Here is a 23,143-nt window from a genome sequence, read left to right as displayed (position 1 = left end):
TCCTTGTCTGATCAAATCTCTGATGTTAGACTTCAATGCAGGACCTTCGAATCCAGGGTGAGCAATGAATGATATTACGCTATAACGATTCTTGATGCTTATTCTTGGATCATCTGATCTACAGGACTATTAGATGGATCTACTTCACCTATAGTCTTCAAAATGCAAGCAGGCCTTTATGCCTCACTATTGAGTGTCATTGTTTAGGTCCTGTACGAGCCATTGGTTTGCTTGGATTGAAATTAATTAATTTGTTTCCTTCTCATTCTCATCTGTGATGCTGATCTCGGGCAGATTCCAAATTTATGTCTGTGATGCTCAGAGTTAAATCTGACTTGAATACCTTTGTATTTCAGATCAACAACGAAGGAGGAGGAGGTTGTGATTGAATCTTCAGAAGATGAAACTGATGATGAAGATGTGTCAGATGAAGAATTGTCAAACGAGGAAGTATCAGAGGATGATGAGCAGGGTGAGCAATGAGTCAAAACTCCATGCAAAACACTTCTAAATATTGGAGGAATTTGGTACCTTTACAGATAGTTAGAACATAGAAGAATACAGCGCAGTACAGGCCCTTCGGCCCTCGATGTTGCGCCGATCCAAGCCCACCTAACCTACACTAGCCCACTATCCTCCATGTGCCTATCCAATGCCCGCTTAAATGCCCATAATGAGGGAGAGTCCACCACTGCTACTGGCAGGGCATTCCATGAACTCACGACTCGCTGAGTAAAGAACCTACCCCTAACATCTGTCCTATACCTACCCCCCCTTAATTTAAAGCTATGCCCCCTTGTAATAGCTGACTCCATACGAGGAAAAAGATTCTCACTGTCGACCCTATCTAAACCCCTAATCATCTTATACACCTCTATCAAGTCACCCCTAAACCTTCTTTTCTCCAATGAAAACAACCCCAAGTGCCTCAGCCTTTCCTCATACGATCTTTCTACCATACCAGGCAACATCCTGGTAAACCTCCTCTGCACCCGTTCCAGTGCCTCCACATCCTTCCTATAGTATGGCGACCAAAACTGCACACAATACTCCAGATGTGGCCGCACCAGAGTCTTATACAACTGCAACATGACCTCAGTACTCCGGAACTCAATTCCTCTACCAATAAAAGCCAGTACGCCATATGCCTTCTTCACCGCACTATTTACCTGGGTGGCAACTTTCAAAGATTTGTGTACATGGACACCAAGATCCCTCTGCTCATCCACACTACCAAGTATCCGACCGTTAGCCCAGTACCCCATCTTTTTATTACTCTTACCAAAGTGAATCACCTCACACTTAGCTACATTGAACTCCATTTGCCACCTTTCTGCCCAGTTCTGCAGCTTATCTATATTAGTTGAGGGCAGGCAGATTGCTTTGAGCTTGTACTCTAAGGGACATGTGATTATCAGACAGTTCCATCTTTTTCCTTCAGATGAAAAGCCTACGAAACAAACGTTCAGAAAGCCCAGTCTCCCAGTGGATGTTCATGAAGGACGGACAGTCTTCATCAGGTCAGATCAGAAATGTTTCTTATGGAAGTTATGTGGGAAGGTGGGCAATCTAAACATAGCAGTATGCTATTGAACTCTAGCTCGCTGCTGGTGGAATGCAGCAAAGCGAACATCCAAACAGCTTTTCTGCACTTTCCTGGTCAATAACAGAGTACAAAGAATGAAACTGATTTCCAAGGAACATTTATGCAGTTAAATGTCTCTTTTGATTTCTGGGCTGAAAGAGTGGTGAGGAATATTGGTACATCCAGTTCCCTGGGCAGTGAATGGACTCTGAAGCAAAGGGTGTCATTTAAGCTGATGCTATTCCTCCAACCTGGGTCTCAGGAGGGCAAACTTCCCTTCTTCGAACTTTGGTCCCTTGTGATAGGTGTGTAAAATTCAGATATTGTTTGTTAGGTGTGTGAAATAACTGCATAGAGGCCAATATCCTAACACCAAATCGCCCTATATTTATACGTGCATAGTACACTAGCTGTAACCAGCCAGCTCTGATTCAGTCCCTGAAGGCAGGAGATTCTTGAATCCCCTGTTTATTTTTTTTCTTTTTCTTTCTTTTCTTTTATAAATTTTTTTTTTTAAAACCCCCACACTACCGCCTAACTGCGGTAGTGCTTATTTTTTCCCCCAGCACCCATGTTGTGTGTGTGCAGGTGTGGGACACAGTGAAAGACACAAGGTGCACAAATCTTTATTCGGTTTCCACCACCAGGAAGAAAGGAAACACCCGAGTGGCCAGTGACAAGCAGTGCCCTTCACATCAAAGGGCAATGCTGTGTGATCAGAGAGTGAAGGGGCGGGCAGGGATTAAATCAAAATAGAGTTGGAGGGGAAAATAATGCACTCCACTTCCTGCGGCGCCCACCTCTCCCTGAACAACTCCAGGGTGTTGGTGGAGACCACGTGCTCCTTCGCCAAGGACACCCGGGCTCTAACGTAACCACGGAAGAGGGGCAGGCAGTCAGCCCTAACAACCTCCTCCACGGCCCGCTGCCTGGACCTGTTTATGGCCAGTTTGGCCTGGCCCAGGGACAGACCCACGAGGAGGTCTTCAGACCTGCCCTCCCTCCTCCGTACCGGGTGCCCGAAGATCAGGAGCGTGGAACTGAAGTGCGACCAAAGGTAGAGGAGGAGATTTTTAAGAAAATCAAAAAGGGAGTGCAAACGCCCACACCCAATATATACATGGACCACGGACTCCACAGCGCCACAGAACAAGCAGTTGGGCTGGGAGTCCGTAAACCACCGCAGTTGCAGGGGACCTCTGCGTGCATCACCCTCCACCCCAGAACCCCGAAAGAAAGGGGGAGGACTCCCATGTAGAGAGCCCTCCACTGGGGATCCCCACCGCCCGGTGGCAAATGGGCACGCCAAGGCGTGTCCGGACGGTGGATGAGGGAGAAGAGGTGGATGGTGTGCAACAGCAGTCGATACAGGGCCCATCTTTTTATGTCCTTAAAAGGGACAAAATTAAAATTCCGGAGACGGCTCAGGTTGTGGGGCACAGGCTCCCGGGGGATAAGCCTACTGCTGAAAATGTGTTGCTGGAAAAGCGCAGCAGGTGAGGCAGCATCCAAGAAGCAGGAGAATCGACGTTTCAGGCGTGAGCCCTTCTTCAGGAATGAGGAGAGTGTGCCAAGCAGGCTAAGATAAAAGGTAGGGAAGAGGGACTTGGAGGAGGGGCATTGGAAATGTGATAGGTGGAAGGAGGTTAATGTGAGGGTGATAGGCCGGAGTGGGGGTGGGGGCGAAGAGGTCAGGAAGAAGATTGCAGGTTAGGAAGGTGGTGCTGGATTCGAGAGTTGGGACTTAGACAAGGGGGGGGATGGGAAATGAGGAAACTGGAGAAATCTCCAATCACCACCAGGACAGGACCCCACTGGTCCTCACCTACCACCCCACCAACCTCCATATACATCATATCATCCGTCGTCATTTCCGCCACCTCCAAACGGACCCCACCACCAGGGATTACTTATTGTGGAAACAGGCCCTTCGGCCCAACTAGTCCACACCGACCCGCCGAAGCGCAACCCACCCATACCCCTGCATTTACCCTTTACCTAACACTACGGGCAATTTAGCATGGCCAATTCACCTGACCTGCACATCTTTGGACTGTGGGAGGAAACCCACGCAGACACGGGGAGAACGTGCAAACTCCACACAGTCAGTCGCCTGAGGTGGGAATTGAACCCGGGTCTCTGGCGCTGTGAGGCAGCAGTGCTAACCACTGTGCCACCGTACCGCCCTCTGGGACACCTGGACCATCCAACCCAACCACCCCGTGGCTCAACACTTCAACTCCCTCTCCCACTCCACCAAGGACATGCAGGTCATTGGATTCCTCCATCGCCAGACCATAGCAACACGACGGCTGGTGGAAGAGCGCCTCATCTTCTGCCTAGGAACCCTCCAACCACAAGGGATGAACTCAGATTTCTCCAGTTTCCTCATTTCCCATCCCCCCACCTTGTCTCAGTCCCAACCCTCGAACTCAACATCACCTTCCTAACCTGCAATCTTCTTCCTGACCTCTCCGCCCCCACCCCCACTCTGGCCTATCACCCTCACCTTAACCTCCTTCCACCTATCGCACTTCCAACGCCCCTCCCCCAAGTCCCTCCTCCCTACCTTTTATCTTAGCCTGCTTGGCACACTCTCCTCATTCCTGAAGAAGGGCTCATGCCCGAAACATCGATTCTCCTGCTCTTTGGATGCTGCCTGACCTGCTGCGCTTTTCCAGCAATACATTTTCAGCTCTGATCTCCAGTCCTTACTTTCTCCTAGAAGATGATAGCCTACTGCACCAGGTATTCCCAGGCGGTCTCCCATCCAAGTACTAACCAGGCCTGAGTCTGCTTAGCTTCCAAGATCAGACGAGATCAGGCGTTTTCAGACTAGTATGGCCGTAGGCAATCCCCTGTTTATATCTGTCAGCCAAGGTTCCCTGATTGGCCCTGGTTAACAACCTGAATCAAGGTTCTTATAGTTAATAATTCACTGTGTATTCTTTAGACTGAGCCCATGTCCCAAGCTCTGGTATTTCCTTATGGAGCAAGTTGGTCTCTCCTGTCCAGTTTTTTTTTGTTATGCATGCAGCTTATTCTTGAGGCTCCTGGGGAATGTGTCTAGTGCTCAATCCATCGTTCATTAGTAGAAACCTCAATCTTTCAAACTTCATATTCCTGTAGTGTCTGGTCATTTGATGTCTGTGTTGAGCTGTGCCTCCTCACTAGCACCATCCCTGGACGAAATTTCTTCTGTGCACATACATTAATTCAGGCTTTACCATTTATCTGTTGCCTCTATATACTTGCTTGATTTATCTTATGACTCTTTAATTTCTCCTCCAGGAACTTGTCCTTTGACACTGAGGAAGAACCTTTGGGGGAGATGTTGGAACAGTTTGGAGACCTGAAATACATTTGTGTAGTCAGGCACCATGACACAGAACACTCCAAGGGTGAGTCAAATGACCAAAAACTGCATAGCTTCTTTCTTAAAAGAAAATGCAGTGTAGTGGGTAGAAGTAGATGTCCGATTCATAAGGTATTCGTAGTTGGTGTAAAGAATGCATAACCCAGCTTTAGTTGCTGCCCTGCAATGTGTTAGTTGATTGCAGGTGGTAAGGGAAGGTGAAGTAATGTTATTATTGGCCTCAGTGAATCTGGATTAAGGAAAAGAAAATCATTCAGCCTGATTGATCACTTCAATCCTGCTAAATTAGGGTGTACAACATCAAAATGAAATGGCCTGCTCAGATTCTACATGAGGAATGTGCACTTGAATGCGCACAATGTTCTGGATGTTCGTATAACTAATACCTGAAAAAAACAGCATCTGTTGCAGTGCAGCGATCTCTCCTATCTCATTGGAGTGACAGTTTAGCTATTTGCTAAATTCTCTGCAGTGGGACTTAAACCCACGATCTTTCATTTCAGTGGAATGCACCCTATCTACTGGACTTTGATTAGTACTATGCAGAGAAAATTTAGTCCTGTCAAGGTAGGATACTGCAAGTATTAGGCTGGTTATCCCTAGTTTTGGATTTTGCCAATGATGGCCAATAACTATACAATAGGAAGATAAGTTGATGGCCATATGCAGAGCATAACTGGTACTGAGTGTCCATTAGCTGTGTGTATGGTTCCCTAGTCAAGGGAGGGAAATGAATATGTGCTGTTTGACTGTTTTATGTCTTATACCTTCTCGATTCCCGTTCTTTACAGGTTGTGCCTTTGCCCAGTTTATGACAAAAGAGTCAGCGCAGAAGTGTGTGGAGGCAGCAGAGAGCCAGTGTGAGGTGAGGAACTCATGCTTTTAGACAAAGTATTGTATGCTCATTAGTCCAACCAGTAAAATTAAGACTCAATACACATCTCTGATTTTATTTCATTCCCTCCCATAATTTTAAAATTAGGGATTGCCAACACACCCAACTTCCCTCCCTCTATTCATTGCAAAGTTTTAAAATGAATGTTTTGATCTTTTGCTCTCTACTTCTTGACTTATAGCATCTATTTTTTACATGTTGATGATATCCTGTGCTGCGTTGATGATATACTCTAGTTTTCATTAGAAGTTGAAGAGAGTTGGCCCATTTACTATTCCTGTATCAATCCCATTGAGCAACTGTTCTACTAAGCCGGTTTGTTGATCAGTCAAGTGGTCGAGATTGCTGGAGGGACGTACTTGTGCACAACTTACTTAAGATTTTTAAAATATGGCATTTTTATTATTGCTTGAATTTTGGTTTTGTAACTCTTTTTTACAGTAATGGAGTAACTTATCTTAGTTGCCTGCACTACTTCCTCCCCTCAACCTATCTACCAGCTATAGTTCAGTGTTGTATCATGGCCTCCTGCTCCTATCCCTATCAGTCCTTTTTTTTCTCGCTCTCACTCTCTCTCTTCCTGTCCCCCATTGCTCCCCCAATCCTACGTAATTTCTATTTTTTCAACTATGCCTTACTATCTGTAGGTCATTTATGAAGTTCATCACAACCCATGCAACCTGGAGTGCCGCCTAAACTCCCGATCTGTTCACGACCACTTTTCCCACCACAAGAAAACCTTTCCTTTTTGCTCATCCATTTGGGTAATTTCCTGTTCACTGATCATTTCCTGATCATTCCTGTTCACTGTCTGGATTCTTCCTATTGTCAACAATTTGAGGCTCTAGACTCTTATCACTGTTGGCATTCCATGGTTTTGCACATGGAAGTCTTGACAAAAAACATTTGTCTTTTAGAATGGAGGACTCCAGTTGGATGGGAGGAAACTGATTGTGACCTTGGCAGTTAGTCGTGAAGAGGCCAAGAAATTCTCCCAGAAGTCGTCGAGAAAACCACCTGGAACACGGAACCTGTACCTGGCTCGAGAAGGCTGTAAGTATTTTGGGGAAAGATTTTGAGTGGATTCCTATTCCTTGTGCAGTGTGTAAATTATCATGTAAATGTTGGTCTGTGACTAGGTGGGAAGCAGAGTCAGATAGCCATGGCACAAGTCCTACTTTAGAGACCTGAGCACACAATTATGACTGACATTCCTAATGCAGATTGAGCGACGATATCTTTTGAATGAGACATTAAACTACAGCTCCTTCTGCCCTTTCCAATGATGTCGTCGATGATCCTCAGCACAACTTTAGAACATGTGCAGTAGGGTTCTTCCCAGTGTCCCAGTCAAACAACATTAATAAAACATTATCATTTGGCTCTTATCTCCTTATGGGAGCTTGCTGTAGCTGCTACATTTCCAACATTTTAAAAACGTACTTAATTGGTTGTGAAATGCTTTGAGATATTCTAAGGTTAGGAAAAGTGCTAAATTGATTTGAGTCCTTTCTTTCTTAAATGACAAACTTTTTCCAGATTTTGGTTGCCTTTTATGTATCATACAAATCCACATGGATAGTGCTGTAAGCAATTGAAGGTAAAGTGGAATATATGCACAGTGCAATATTAGAATATGGAGTGCTTGTCCGCAAGGAGTTGTTGATGACTGTTCGAGAAATGTGAAAGAAAAATTCAAAACCTTTAACGAGGTAGGATTAGAGATCTTCTTCAATATAGGACATTCTACATGTGACAGTTCTAGTTATGCCTCTGTCTCTCCAGCAATGGGACTGAACTTTAGAGGTTTACCCTTTATCATTCCTTTCAGTGATTCGAGCTGGGATGAAATCGGCAGAGGGCATGAGTGCCACAGACATCACTAAGAGAACACGAGTGAGTTATCTGTTCATCTTTCAGAATATAAATACAATGCATATCTCCATCTTCTCTAATACATTTACCTGTTCTCTGTTTTTCTCCTTTTTCTGATTTTTGCTGGAGGTTTGTAAAGAACAGTTTCATCTCTGGTTTTTAAGCAAGATGTATTGTTTAGAACAGGCCATATCAGCAATTTAACACTTATATAGTGCACCATTCCATCATGTGTCAATTTCTTTCAATAGATGAAGGATATCTTCTACTGTGGAAGTTTATAAGAGGTATGGTAAACAAATAAGACCAATTTATCCACTTTACATTGTGAGTTTGAAACAGCTTAAGCAAAGAAGCTGACAGGTTAGCAAGTTCAAGAGGATATTAGATAGATTTTTGCTGGTCAAAGGCCATTGTTATACTTGTGCACTGTACCCTGCCAGGCACTGTACTCCATCCTCTTAGCCACCAAAAACTATGCTTCTTCAGTGCAAAGCACACTGTGATAATAGATGATTCGGATCCCAGTTAATTACTGCCGTCTTGTATTTAGTTTGAGGAGCTGAAGCGCCAAAAGCTGAAGGATATGAATATCTTTGTCTCAAAAACAAGGCTGTGCGTACACAACATTCCAAAGTCGTTGACAGACCAGCAGCTCCGAAAGCTCTGTTTAGAGGCTGCAGGCACAAAGGATGCACGCTTAAAGGAGGTAAGACTGGTGCTGGAAGTGTAATCCGGGGGGGGGGGAGGGGGGTAGAGGTTCCATTAAATATAATAGGGCTACCCTATCTCTGCTCTAGGCAAAGAATATGATGGGATAAGCTGTGAACGCGCATCAACATCTCTCCACTGGGCTGTTTCTATCTGAGGAAGGTCTCTTTAAGTATTTTGTTAATGTTAGTGGATCTTTCAGTGACCTTACTTGCAGTATGAAACATATCTTATTTTGGTTATAGGTTTGTTCGCTAAGCTGGAAGGTTCGTTTTGAGATGTTTTGTTGTGGTACTAGGTAACATCATCAGTGAGTGTCCGGATGAAGCACTGGTGGAATGGCCTGCTTTCTATTTATGTGTTTAGGTTTCCTTGGGTTGGTGATATCATTCCTGTGGTGACATCATTTCCTGTCCTTTTTCTCAGGGGTGGTAAATGGGATCCAAGTCAATATGTTTGTCGATAGAGTTCCGGTTGGAATGCCATGCTTCTCGGAATTCTTATACTGTCTCTGTTTGGCTGGTCCCAGAATGAATGTGTTGTCCCTGTCGAAGTGGTGTCCTTCCTCATCTGTATGTAAGGATACAAGTGAGAGTGGGTCATGTCATTTTGTGGCTAAAAGACATGACCCACTCTCACTAGTATCCTTACATACAGATGAAGAAGGACACCACTTCGACAGGGATAACACATCCATCCGAGGACCAGCCAGAGACTCGCACAAGAATTCCTAGAAGCATGGCATTCCAACTGGAATTCTTATCAGCAAACGCATTGACTTGGATCCCATTTATCAACTACTGAGAAAAAGAACAGGAAATGATGTCACCACAGGAAATGAACAACACCAGCCCAAGGAAACCTAAACATATAAATAGAAAGCAGGCCCTACCAACTGTGCTTTATCACTGATGATGTTACCTAGGAGGGTGATAAAGCATCTGAAAATGAACCTTCCAACTCAGCAGGCAAACCTACATCCAGAACCTCAACCTGAGCTACAAATCTTCTCAAAATCTTCTCAAAACTTGCTAAGCATTGCAACCGTAGAATGTTCTATTCTTTCTTATATAATTGCTTATGTGATGGGCTAGACTATTATCTATTGCCCATCCCTAGTTGCCCAGAAAGCAATTAAGATTCAACCACATTGCTACGGGTCTGATGCCACATGTAGACCAGACCAGGTCAGAATGGCAGATTTTATTCCGTAAAGCACTTTATTGGACCAAATAGATTTTTACAACAATTGACAGCGGTTACACACTGTCAGCTAGCTTTTATTCCAGATTTAAGGAATTCAAATTTCACCACCTGCCATGGTCAATACAAACCTATTTCTCCAGAACATTACCCTGGGTTTCCAGATTGGTAGTCCAGTGACACTACACTACACGTGTATCCCCCTAGCTGCTGGAATGACAACAATATCTCTTTAAAAACCATCAAATTTAATTTGATTAACTAATCACAGAGGTTGATCATCCGGAGTGTATTGTTATTGTTTTGTGTGATTAGGAGGGTATTAAAAAGATTGATAGATTATTGTAAGTCAGAATCCAGAGACAGTTTCCAAAAATTCTAGCTTCTGTATAAATATTTTCTGGTTTTTGAGATACATTTATTTTGAAAGATGATCTGCATATGTAGGCAGTTGCATCAGTTTGCAATATATGTTACACCTTTGGGACCTCCTGAAATTGTTGATGTGTTGGTTTTAATTTTCCAAAACTCAGTAGATTATGGGAAGGTTCTGTTAGATTAAAAAACAGCTAATGTAGCTCCTTTATTCCAAATGTGAGGGAGACAGAAAGCAAGGAGCTACAAATTTATTAGCTTCACATCTCTCATAGGGAAAGGTTAAAAGATTTTATTAAAGTTGTTATAACGGGCCACTTGTGCAAGTTCGATGTAATCAGTCACAGCCAACCCTATTTTGTTGAAGGGACAATCATGTTTAATTTATTGCAGTTCTTTGAAGAAGTAATTTATGCTATATCTGTGTATATATAGGAAACCAGTGTATTGTATTTAGACTTCCAGAAGACATTTGATAAAGTGGCACATCAAAGATTATTATGGGAAATAAATGCTCATGGTTGTAGGAAGTTACATCTTAGCATGAATAGAAGATTAGCTTGCTAACAGAAAGCAGAGTCGATATTTTACAAGCTGGCAGGATATTACAAGTAGTGTGTACCATAGGGGTTGGTGCTGGGGTCCCAACTCTTCACAGTTTATATAAATGATTTGGATGAAGGGACAAGAGATAAGCTAAATTTGCTGTTGACACAAAGATGTGGAGGAAAGTGAGATGTGAAGAGGACATAAGGAGCCTATAGAGGGAGATAGACTGGTTAAGTGAATGGGCAAAGAGCTGGAAAATGGGTTACAATGAGGAAAAGTACGCAATTGTCTATTTTTGCAGAAAGAATAAAAAAAATTCTAAATTGTGAGATGATCTAGGTGTCCTCCTGCATGAATCACAAAAGGTTTGTATACAGATACAGCAAGTAATCCAGAAAGCTAATTGAATATTATAGTTTATTGCGAGAGGAATTGAATGCAAGAATAGGGTGTTAATGTTTCAATTACACTGTGCATTGTTATGCAGAGGGTTGTCTCTCAGAGGAAATGAGAAGTGGCAGTCAGATCTTGGCACTAAGAATGACTCTTATGTTAAGTCGAGTTTGTCAAGATTCCGGATGGTAACAAATATTAGGCAAAAACGTAATCAAAGCATTAGCTTTCAAGAAGCTTCTTATAAGAGAGGTTGAGAGAGGAATTCTAGAGTTCACAGCCTTGGCACCTGAAGGCATGGACGTCAGGGGTCTATTGATGGCAAACAGAATTGTAAAAGGCCAAAATTGGATGAATGCAGAGATGTTGATGGGTTACAGTAAATTACAGAGATGATGTGGCCAGAGGCCTGAGTGGCTTTAAAAACCTGGATGAATTTGGAAGTTAATGCATTGCTGATGTGTTACTGGACTGGGAGCTGGTTCAACGATTAGTTTGAGGGGTGGGGTTGATTGATAAATGGAACGTGGTGTAAATGAAGAATCAGGACAGGTATACCCATGCATTGAAATAGCTGCTGTCTATAGTTTGCTTACAACTGTCTTTCACGTCTTTTCTTCAGTGTCGGATCATGCGGGACTTGCAGACGGCAAAGGCAGAAAGAAGTGGGAGCTCTCTGGGCTATGGCTTTGTAGAGTTCACAGAGCATAGTCACTCCTTGACAGCCCTGCGCTGTCTGAATAATAACCCAGACATTTTTGGGCCAGAGAAGGTGAGTGAACTCAAGCATGGCATGCCAATGTAACAAATCTCAGTGCTTTGCAATGGATGGAAATGCTGGCCATTGTTTTTTGTTCGGTATCCTCTGTCTGCGCCAGCATGAAGTAGCTTTATGTTCAGGAACTTCACCCCCTCCTGCCAAACAATAACAAAATGCAGATTATATTCATATGATTTTGGATAATGTAGCTGGGCCTTCATCCTTGCAATGGTCTACTGAGATGACTGCAGCATCAGTATAGCAAGTCAAACTGCTGAAGGTTATCCAGCACAACAACAACTTGTTTCATTGTTTAGTATGCTCTGTACTGCTGACAAGGAACCTGAAACAAACAGGTGGAAAAAGAAATATGGAATGTAAATTATCTTTCACTTAAATTGTGCATTTACTTTACGATCTTCCCTTCTTTAATCCACCTCTCCCGAAGGCACAGGCTGTGAATTATAAAGTGGGAATCTGTTTCTATTGCACTTGTATTTATCACATATGCAACCCAGAATAATGGTGTGAAAGTCTTTCCCAACTGGTTGTGTGAAATAGACATGGGTAGTCATGTTCTGGATCTCAGACAAAAGATAATGAATATTGATGCTGGAGCAGTTCATTGGCCTTAGTTAGAAAGATACCATTAGGGAGCAATGTTGAGTCTAAGGTGCCATGTTTGGTCAGAGTAGAGTTTGCTTTACCTGACCTGGCACCTCACATTGAGTGTTTTTATTCCAGAACAGTGAAATTGCTCACTGTCAAGACGGCCAGATCTACTAGCAAAACATAGGAGTGGAGGAGAAAGGTCTCAAAAATGGGTATGCAGCACTTTGGTGTGCTGCTGGATGTTTTGGGTGCATGTAGATCCTTGGCCTGGATGATAGTGTGTAGAAATAATACAACACCTTGCAGAGGAGAAGAGAAATATTCTCTTGGCCCCGTTGAAATTTGCAAGAATTTTATTTGTGGAAGGTGCAGAAACCTGATTTCCCCTGGTGGTCCTGTGTTCTACACAATAAGCCAAGCTGCCATCTTGCTGCGTTTGATAATGTCAGACTGGGTATCTCTGGTTAAGAAGTGAATTCTCACTCTTAATCATATGCGGTGGCTCCTGGCCTCAATACCCCAAAATATCCTGTCAACATTCAACATCTTGGTAAAGATTTTTTGGTGGAGCATATAGGGAGAAACGGTAAAGAGGTTGCACACTTAAAACAATTCAGAAAAGATCTTGAAAGCTCATGAGAATGTTTTCCTACAATCAGTTGTTAAGAGCTCATATATACTAAATACAAGAGCAATAAAAACAGATACCCACTTTATAAATCAGAGCCTGTGCCTTCAGGAGAGGTGGATTAAAGAAGGGACGATCGAAAAGTAAATGCACAATTTAAGTGAAAGATAATTTTACTTTACCTCTTTCTTTTTCCACCTGTTTGTTTCTGGTTCCTTGTCAGCAGTACAGAGCATACTAAACAATGAAACAAGAAGTTGTGCTGGATAATCTTCAGCAGCTAGTCTTGCTATATTGATGCTGGAGTCACCTCAGCCATTATGGATGCTGGAGTTAATCAGTTCGTTGCAAGGACTGATTCTAGATGTGTGGCATTTAATATTGTACCTGCACAATATTTATTATGATTCTTGCGTTTTTCTCCCTCACCCCACCTTGTTCCTGAAACAGAGGCCGATCGTGGAATTCTCTTTGGAAGATCGGCGGAAACTGAAAATCAAAGAGATGCGCATGCAGCGCAGTCTGGTAAGGGTGTCTCTTACAGTGGCGCAATTTACCCATCAGTTGTGGACAGATCTAACACCAAAAAGGAGAAATAGTCTTGGAGGTTGGGATGTTATGTGGGAATATGCTCCCGCCGTTCACCGTAAGAACAAGTTGACAAATTGTTAGTCTTTGATGTGCCTAGAATTCTTCCAAGTTGTGTTGCCATTCTTCCAGAAAAAGTTGGAATGCAAAAGGAGGCCATTTGGCCCATTGTGTCTGTGCGGGTTGTCTTGAAGAAAGCTAAGCAAAGGCTATGGGCTTTGCCAAAAGTTCCAGCAATCTTAATGAAACCTTGTGCTCCAGAATTTGCCGCTCCCCTAACCAAGTTCTTCAGTGTAGTAAGAACGCTGTCATTAATCTGGCAATGTAAAACAAATTTGCCAGGCTATCTCCAATTTACAAAAGACAAATCCAACCCAGCCAAATACCATGGCAACAGTCTACTCTCGATCATCAATAAAGTTATGGAAGGTATCCCCAATAGTGCTATCACATGTCACCTGCTTGGAAATAACCTGCACGCTGACACCCAGTTTGGCTTTAACCAGAGCGACTTAGCTCCTGAACTCATTACAGGCATGATTTTAAACATGGAAGAGAGAGATGAATTCCAGACGTGAGGTGAGAGTGACAGCTCTTTACATCAAAGTTGCATTTGACTGAGTGTGGCAACAAGGAACCCTAGCAAAACTGGAATTGATGGGTATCAGGGAGCAAACTTTGTGCTGGTTGGAGTTACCCCTGACAGATGGAACAATGGTCTTGGTTGGTGGAGGTCAGTCATCTCAGCTGCAGGACATCTCTGCAAGAATTCCTCAGGGTAGTGTCCTTCGCATGACCATCTTCGTCAATTACCTTCCCCACTTCTGACCTTATGATGAACAGATGTTCACTGATGGTGAACATTGTGCAGTTATCATCCGCAACTCCTTAGATACTGAAGCAATCCATGTTCAAATACAGCAAAACCTGGACAATATCTGGGCTTGGGCTGACAAGTGGCAAGTCACATTCATGCCACACAAACGCCTGGCAATGACCATCTCTAACTTTGACATTCAGTGGTGTTACCATCACTGAATCATCCATTATCAATATCCTAGGGGTTACCATTGACCAGAAATTCAACTGGACTCACCACATAAATACAAGAGCAGGTCAGAGGCTAGGAATACTGAGGCAAGTACTCACCTAACTCCCCAAAGCCTGTCCACAATCTACACGTCACAAGTCAGGAGTTTGGTGGAATACACCCCCTTGTCTGGATGGGTGAAGCTCAACAACACAATGTGGCTTGATTGAAACAGCATTCATTTCCCCACCACCTACTCCCAGTAGCAGCTCTGTGTGCTATCTACAAGATGTGCAAATTTACAAATGACTCTCAGATAGTACCTTCCAAACCTATAACCACTTCCATCTAGAAGGACAAAAGCAGCAGATGGTGGGAACACCACCATCCTCAAGCCCCCCCCCCCACACAAAAAAATCCATTCGCCATCCTCACTTGGAAATATATTATGTTCTTTCATTTGCTGGGTCTGAATCCAGGAATTCGCTCCCTACGGGCATTGTGGGTCAGCCTGTAGCACATGGACAGCTGCAATTCATAAGGAAACTTACCAACATCTTCTCAAGGGCAAATAGAGACGGGCAATAAATGCTGGTCAGCCAACGGCACCCACGTCCCACAAGTGAGTTAAAAACTCACTCTGTTCTTAATCTCAAATCTATAAAAATGTTTCCTTTAAGAATATTCACCTAATTTTCTTTTGAAAGTTACTACTGAATTTGATTTAGAGCATCAATCCCTCTTCAGTTGTTTCCATGGGACAAATAATTGGTTTTTGGCAATAGAGTGTTTGAGATACACTGAGGATATGATGATATGTTATGTAAATGCAAGATATTTCTTTCTTAAAGTTCACAGTAATTTTTTTCCTGTCTCGGCCTTGAAGAAAAGTGCCAAGCGCTGGACTGCTGATGCCATATTGTACACATTAAATATGAACTCACTCTCTAAATATAAATGCTGTTGTATCTTGATGCAGCCAGTGGAAGGTGCTGTCACACTGCAATAACTCAGTTGGAGTTTCCAGCAGCTGCAGTATTAACTTAGTGGTGGAATGCAATTGTATAAGTCTTTTATGGTTTGTCTTTTGGCAGCAGAAGCAGCAGCATAAAGCGGGAGCAAGAAAACATGTGCAGACCGGGAAATGCAGTACACATTCAAGTATCCAAGAGCAGACCACCCTGCAAACTATTCCAAAGAGTGACAAACTGTGGTCTGGATTTTGTACCACACCTGAAGTTGAGGAGGTGGAGCTGGCCAATGGCAAGAAACGAAAGAAGGTGCTCCCTCTGCCTTCTCACCAAGGCCCTAAAATTCGGTATGAATTTATCATGCAATGGTGCTGTAGATCTTGTAACTCAAAAGGAAGCTATTTAGTTTGTTGTTCCGTGCTGAATCTTTAAAAGAACTTTCCAAATTGAGTTCCACAGCCCTGTAATTCTGGTGCCTTAATATATATGTCCAATTGCTTTGTAAAGTTCCTACCCGGTTGGGTAGAACATTCCAGATTTTAAGACTCCTCTCTATGGAGGCGAGTGGAAAATCCTCCTCATTTGATCTCTACTCATATTTTTGTCAATTATTTTTACAAATCTCTAGTTACCAAGCTCCTTGCTAGAGAAATGAGTTTCTGAGTACTTGCCACATCCAAAGTACTACCTGGTTTCCCATACACAATGCCATGTTGACTATCCCTAATCAGTCCTTGCCTTTCCAAGTACATGTAAATCCTGTCCCTCAGGATTCCCTCCAACAACTTGCCCACCATCGATGTCAGACTCACCTGTTTATAGTTCCCTGGCTTGTCCTTACCACGTCTTAAACAGTGGCACCATGTTAGTCAACCTCCAGTCTTCTGGCACCTCATTTGTGACTATCGATGATACAAATATTTCAGCCAAGGGCCCTGCAATCACTTCCCTAGCTTCCCACAGAGTTCTAGGATACACCCAATCAGGTCCTGGGGATTTATCCACCTTTATGCATTTCAAGACATCCATCACCATCACCTCTGTAATATGGACATTTTTCAAAATGTCACTATCTATTTTCCCTGCATTCTATATCTTCCATGTCCTTCTCCACAGTAAACACTGATGCAAAATACTGATTGAGTATCTCCCCCATCTCCTGTGGTTCTACACATAGACTGCCTTGCTGATCTTTGAGGGGTCCTATTCTCTCCCTAGTTACCTTTTTTGTTCTTAATGTATTTGTGGAATCCTTTTGGATTCTCCTTAACCCTATTTGCCAAAGCTATCTCATGTCCCCTTTTGCCCTCCTGATTTCCCTCTTAAGTATACTCCTACTGCCTTTATACTCTTCTTGGGATTCATTCAATTTCTCCTGTCTATACTTGACATTTGCTTCCTTTTTCTTAACCAAACCCTCAATTTCTTTTGTCATCCACCATTCCCTAAACCAACCAGCCTTTCTTTCACCCTAACAGGAATATACTGTTTCTGGACTCTCGTCTCATTTCTGAAGGCTTCCCATTTTCCAGCTTTCCCTTTACCTGCAAAAATCTGCCCCCAGTCGTCTTTTGAAAGTTCTTGCCTAATACTGTCAAAATTCGCCTTCCTCCAATTTAGAACTTCAACTTTTAGATCTGGTCTATCCTTTTCCATCACTATTTTAAAACTAATAGCTGGCCCCAGTGTGCTTCCCCACTGACACCTCAGTCACCTGCTCTGCTTTATTTCCCAAGAGTAGGTCAAGTTTTGCATCTTCTCTAGTAGATACCTCCACATACTGAATCAGAAAAATTTCTTGTCCACACTTAACAAACTCCTCTCCATCTAAACCCTTAACACTATGGCAGTCCCAGTCCAAGTTTGCAAAGTTAAAATCCCCTATCATAACCACCCTATTATTCTTGCAGATAATTGAAATCTCCTTACACGTTTGTGCATTGGGTTCTCTGGAAGCAAGGTTCTAGACTCTCATTGAAACTGGTGAGGCCCGGGGAAAGAAAATAGACCCAATGCCTCACCTACGCACATGATCACAGAATCTCTACAGTGTGGAAACAGGCCCTCCTGCCCAACACGTCCACACCAACCCTTTGAAGAGTATCCCACCAAAACCCATTCCCCAACCCTATTACTGTACATTTTACCCCTAACTAACATATCCCTGAACACTATAGACAATTTAGCGTGGCCAAATCACCTGACCTGCACATCTTTGGACAGTGAGAGGAAACCAGAACACCCGGAGGAAACCCACACAGACACGGGGAGAATGTGCAAACTCCATGCAGACAGTTGCCTGAGGCTGGAATCGAACCCGGATCCCTGGCGCTGTGAGGCAGCAATGCTAACCACTGAGCTGAATCCCAGTGTGTATCAGATTAATAATCTCGCCTACCGAAACACACACTAATGATTCAAGTATTCCAACTTTCTGCTTCACATCCTCTGCACCTGGCATAAACTTGTGCTCCTCTAAAATTCTTCTGTTTTTGTCTCAATGGCAACTAAGGACGGGCAATAAATGCAAATCCAGATAGCGTAACCCATATCCCACAAGTGAATAAAAGAATAGAAGATCTATTCACCCATCTCTGTATGTTTGTTCACTGACCTACACTACGTATTGGTCAAGAAATGCTTCAGTTATCAAAGCCCTTCAGTACTTTGCGTCTGTGTATATACGGGACAACCTCAGTTATCCGAATTTCAGATTATCCGAATAAGATCTCAAGTTTCCCATGCTTGGATAAGCTGTGTTATCCAAACGTTCAATTATCCCAACAAAATACTCCCCGCCTATGTCGTTCAGATAATAGAGATTACCCTGTACATGCATCCTTTTAAGATTCTCATTTATGCCTACAGCACTAAAACATTTGGTTCCATTGTGTGATTCTGTTCAATTATTTTAGATTATGCTCCAGTAAAGACTCTGGGATCTTTTACTGAAATCAAGGTGCTATAATGTTGTAATGTAAGTTGTAATATGAAAGAACGGTAATAGCTGGAGCATCTCTTTTGTGGTTAACCTGAATTGTTAGTGATATAGATTCCCTCTAGGGGCCAAGTGGTAGTACTGCAGCTAATAGCTCGGCTGATGGAATTATTCTGTGTAATTTTTTCCCTTCTAATTTGAACAGGAGCTTGTCAATGTTCCCCATTGTTGTTCTAGAATTTCTAAGTTTTGCACATTCCTCCTTGGATGTGTCTGTCTCTATCTCTCCCATTGAGCACAGAATGCTGCCGCAGACCCCAACTTTCTCTGAGCTGGATTGGCACATGGATCTATAAATAGTACAGAGTAGCTGAAAGGAATCTCGCACTTCATCAAAATTGGTGTATGTAGCAAGAGCTATCCCACATCTCTTTGATCCCTTCTGCTGGAAGTTATGGGCTGAAGTGGGTGGGAATGCCATTTTTCAACTGAAGTTCAGATCAAATCAGTTGGTAACACTGGTGACAATAAACCTTGTTGGTGACCATTGCTGGATATAAAAATAGTTGACCTCAGGGCAGACTTTGACTTCTGCCTGCTCCCTGTTCAGGAGCATGTGCTCCCATTACTGGTATTCACAGTGATTGTCTGTATTAACCTGAAATTTCTGAATCATTTCTTGTTCTAGAAAGCGGGATAAAGGGAAACAGCAGCAACTACAAACCAAGAAGGTGACAACGCAACCAAGCCGGGCTAAGAGAAAGAAGATTTCAGTCATGATGAAGCAGTCCCTTTCCAAAAAGCAGGTGAGGCACCATAAGAGTGAGGCTGTTTTGCGTTGGATGAAAGGTTGGGGTTGAGGCTGTGTAAAAAGGGAGAGAGATGGAAAAGTCCAGGGTTGGTTCAGGTCCTACGTTGAGTAAGTTCTATATGTTAGTTCTCTATGTTAGTTCTGTAATTGGCACACAATACCTTGAGATCAAGGAATCGGGAGCTAAATTACCCAGAGTTCATTACTCTGCATCATTCTAATTAGGAACCCATCTGGAAACTGCTCCATCTGTGGATGTTGGGTACACCACAGTCTGGTGAGGCTGTTACGACCTGTGCTATCAAACATTTTGCTGTTACTCTGTATGCAGTTACTCACTGAAGAGGATTCATTTTGATGAGCTTTAAGGATTAGGGAACCTTCAGGTATTATGAAATGTTACCATGGTTAGAGCTCTTTAGTAGATGATGGGGAGAAAGTAAGCGGGAGAGTAGGAGGGGAGCATAGGGAATCAGTTGAATTTTCAGTTGAGTGAGAGAATGATCTCTGGCTGGGGTCCTCACTGCTGCAAGAACACTATTGTAGTCATTGGTAGAAACCAACCCAGAAATTGGTGGCTTGTTTATGAAATATTTCTCGGGGCTTTCATATATTTTCAACTCTCATAAATAAAAACTTTTCTCTATTCAAAATTCTAAAGGGTGCAGAGACTAACAAACAGAACAAGGAAGAGAAGAGATTTAACTCCTTGGTCGAGCAGTACAAGAAGAAACTCCTGGGGTCAGTCACAGCCTCCTGCCCCATGAAGAAAAGCAAATGGTTTCAGGATTAGAGTGTGATCAAGGATTCTGCACCCTACCTCAGACTGACTGCAGGACTGGCGTGGGCCCCACCTCAGACTGACCGCAGGACTGGCGTGGGCCCCACCTCAGACTTGACTGCAGGACCGGCGTGGGCCCCACCTCAGACTGACCACAGGACTGGCCTGGGCCCCACCTCAGATTGACCACAGGACTGGCCTGGGCCCCAACTCAGACTGACCGCAGGACTGGCCTGGGCCCCACCTCAGACTGACCGCAGGACTGGCCTGGGCCCCACCTCAGACTGACCGCAGGACTGGCCTGGGTCCCACCTCAGACTGCAGGATCAGTCTTGACTGTCATGAGGCATGCATTGTGGACTCTGCGCATCTTGTATTGCCCAGCGTGGTATTCTGTGGATGTCATAACATGATCTGCATTATGGTGTTTGGCATTCTTATTGTTTTCAGGAAGAATACGGTTCAGTGTAAGGAAGGGCTGATGCTGTTTGAAGGAGATTTACCGGACACTGCAACTCGACATGGTGGTGGTGGAAGAGTGTGTCTAGAATGGTGATGGCCTGTATGTGAGAGTGGGTGTGTTTATGGATAGTGCATATGTTTGCAGTTGTAGGTGTTTGTGTGTTTTGTATTGTGTTTGCTGGTGATTTCTGCTGTCAAACCTTTGAGAGGGTCAGAGACCAACTACCCTACGTGTTGAGTTGGAAGTTCCTTCGAATTTAAACTTGTTGTGCAGCCAAAACCAACCCTTCAAAATGTTTTGTTCATTTTAAGTTTAACATGTGAATGTGGGAAAGGAATATTTGTAAATATATAAAAGTTTTCATCTGGTTTAATCACAGATCCATTGTAGCAGTAATATGTCAATTCTAGCTCTGTAGCTTTCATTGTTATCTTCTTGAGTGGCTTAGATGCACATTGTCAAATCCCTGAGCCTGATCTGAAGTTTAAATTCACCTTTCCCTTTCACTCTTGTTTTTCATATTTGTGAAATCTGTGTTCTGACTTAAATTTCTCAAACATTAAGTGCTGGGGGTAAAAGAAGAGCTCCTCAAGTTAACTTCACTATGAAGGAGACCATCAAATTGCATTTAACTTCATTTCAACTGAAAGCGGATTATTTTGTGTCTTATCTACAGATGCTATGCATCTGTCTGCAAGTCTTCGAAACTGTAGTCTGTCCGATGAGTGTATGGGTAGATTTGTAAACAGTGAATGCATTCTTCCCTAAATATTGTTACCATTGGGAGTACAAGGGCTGCATTTGCACTACACCTGTATGGTCACTGAGTGCTGGCTTAAATCTCCTACAACTCCCGGTTTGAATTTGTCAGTCACCAGAACGGAGCAGGGTGAGTCTCCCTGGAGATAGTTTGTGCCTCGACTCCAGATATACGTTTCACCAGCTCAGTTCTTTACAAATTTCATATTGTATCATTCCAGCACCAATTTCCTGCCTAAATGCAGAGTCTCATTCTTTGCAAAATATTTGTGTCTTGGTTAGTCAGCCTTTGTTTTAATCCAGAGATTACTCTCTCAAATAAAATAAGAAAAAGTTACTTTCTCCTTTTTCCTCCATCAAGCTCAGCACACACTGCTCACTTATGCACCCAGTTATTACAATGTCTTCCTGCTAATCTACTGTCCCAATTCCCCACCCTCCCAATTGACATCCCAACCTTTGCATTTTCCCTCTTTGACATATCTTGCCTGGTTACACCTACGTGATTTTTTTTTCTTGAGAGTTGATATTCAAAAGCACTCACTGTAATAGGTGAATTTTTAAACCATGTCCCAATTTGTAACTTGAAAAGGTTCTTGTTATTGTAAAGCTTGATGCTGGTTATGTCTCTGGGCTACACCAAAAAGTGCTTTTATTTATTTTTCCTGCTTCTTCCCTGGTGCCGAGTGGCTTAAATTGTCACTGTGTAATGATGTTACTCAGATTCTTTCCCATTCCCCTGCTAGACTTCCGTATAAATAAACAACTTAAAATGGAATAGGCCTAATCGTAAGCCTCTTAGTCACAGGCACACATTTGAATTGTGCTAATGTGACTTTCAAAGTTTAAATCTAGAGCACATAGAACGCATTTATAAGAACAAAGCACAGATGGAGAAGCATCCTGTTTAGTTCATTAGTTGCGTAGACTGTACAGTGAGTCCTTTTGTGTACTCCTATTCATTGCATACACTATGTACAGTACACTCCCTTGTATCCCAGTTTCCTGCACACTGTACAGTCTGCTCGAATTTGGATTCTGCCCCCAACCCAGTTCACTTTCTGCAAGGGTTCCCCCAGATTGAGCAAATTTAAGGCTTTACCTACACAATCCAAGTAATTCATTCTTGATCGATTGTTTCCTTTCCTCACCAGGTATTTCCCATGTCCTGGTTGCTCACAAGCCATCCTATTCCCTAACCAACCTCACAGATAATCCAGTTAGATCTATGAATGCTACAATTAAAGGGTAAAGAATTCTCCCAGTATCATAACTAACAATCCTCTGCCAAGTGCTACTACAGGAAACAAATTGAGTGATAATTCACTTTGTGATAATTGCAAGTAAAATAGCTACCATTTTGCCTACATATCTACACCATCCCTTTAAAAGGAGCAGTTCTATTGAAATACGTTGAGACATTTCTGATCTAGGCTAAAGTTTATCCCTCCCTCTATCCTTCCTAAACATTACTGGATATTTATACAACTAAGTACTCCTAAACTGTTAAAGGGCACAAGAAATGGACAGTATTAAAAACTGCATTTAAAATGAACTTTAAAAGTAACATGAAAGGTCATGTAATTGAGATAGATCAAACAAAATAATAATTCCTCTTGCATAGAGCAGAATCCCATCAAACACATTAAAGATGTGACATTAAAAAAAACTAAATATCTGGTTAAGATATCTTAGCAAAGTGAGGGTTGCAGATGCTGGAGAACAGAGTCAAAAAGTGTGGTGCTGGAAAGGCACAGCGGGTCAGGCAGCATCTGAGGAGCAGGAGAGTCAACATTTCAAGCATTAGCTCTTCATCTCTTCCTGATGAAGAGCTTGTGCT

The 23,143-nt window shown here is 42.9% G+C and overlaps 1 protein-coding gene and 1 non-coding gene across 3 annotated transcripts in view; one reads left to right on the top strand and one right to left on the bottom strand.

Annotated features, from left to right (window-relative positions):
* Nucleotides 1-20,922, top strand: part of rbm28 (RNA binding motif protein 28) — a 31,527-nt gene extending 10,605 nt beyond the window's left edge. Inside the window, exons 8-19 of one of the 2 annotated variants that reach the window (XM_043713954.2) lie at nucleotides 357-472; nucleotides 1,442-1,520; nucleotides 4,877-4,986; nucleotides 5,753-5,826; nucleotides 6,774-6,909; nucleotides 7,688-7,752; nucleotides 8,285-8,440; nucleotides 11,585-11,734; nucleotides 13,413-13,487; nucleotides 15,675-15,898; nucleotides 19,178-19,295; nucleotides 19,962-20,922. In XM_043713954.2, coding sequence (XP_043569889.2) covers nucleotides 357-472; nucleotides 1,442-1,520; nucleotides 4,877-4,986; nucleotides 5,753-5,826; nucleotides 6,774-6,909; nucleotides 7,688-7,752; nucleotides 8,285-8,440; nucleotides 11,585-11,734; nucleotides 13,413-13,487; nucleotides 15,675-15,898; nucleotides 19,178-19,295; nucleotides 19,962-20,093 — 1,435 coding nt within the window. In that variant the 3' untranslated portion in view covers nucleotides 20,094-20,922. The remainder of the gene's footprint in view (nucleotides 1-356; nucleotides 473-1,441; nucleotides 1,521-4,876; nucleotides 4,987-5,752; nucleotides 5,827-6,773; nucleotides 6,910-7,687; nucleotides 7,753-8,284; nucleotides 8,441-11,584; nucleotides 11,735-13,412; nucleotides 13,488-15,674; nucleotides 15,899-19,177; nucleotides 19,296-19,961) is intronic. The other variant, XM_087999438.1, reaches the window with a different exon arrangement.
* On the bottom strand, nucleotides 4,319-4,437 carry LOC122561894 (5S ribosomal RNA). The gene has a single exon (XR_006315140.1). It is a non-coding gene; the product is annotated as a 5S ribosomal RNA (ribosomal RNA).
* Nucleotides 20,923-23,143: the final 2,221 nt, after the last annotated feature.

Source organism: Chiloscyllium plagiosum, unplaced genomic scaffold, assembly GCF_037043375.1.
Source record: "Chiloscyllium plagiosum isolate Xiang-an unplaced genomic scaffold, Cpla_swu_hap1 HiC_scaffold_23, whole genome shotgun sequence".
Classification (NCBI taxonomy): Eukaryota; Metazoa; Chordata; class Chondrichthyes; order Orectolobiformes; family Hemiscylliidae; genus Chiloscyllium; species Chiloscyllium plagiosum.
The sequence above is the reverse complement of the archived record's forward strand: the minus strand, read 5'-3'. Positions and strand labels throughout refer to the sequence as shown.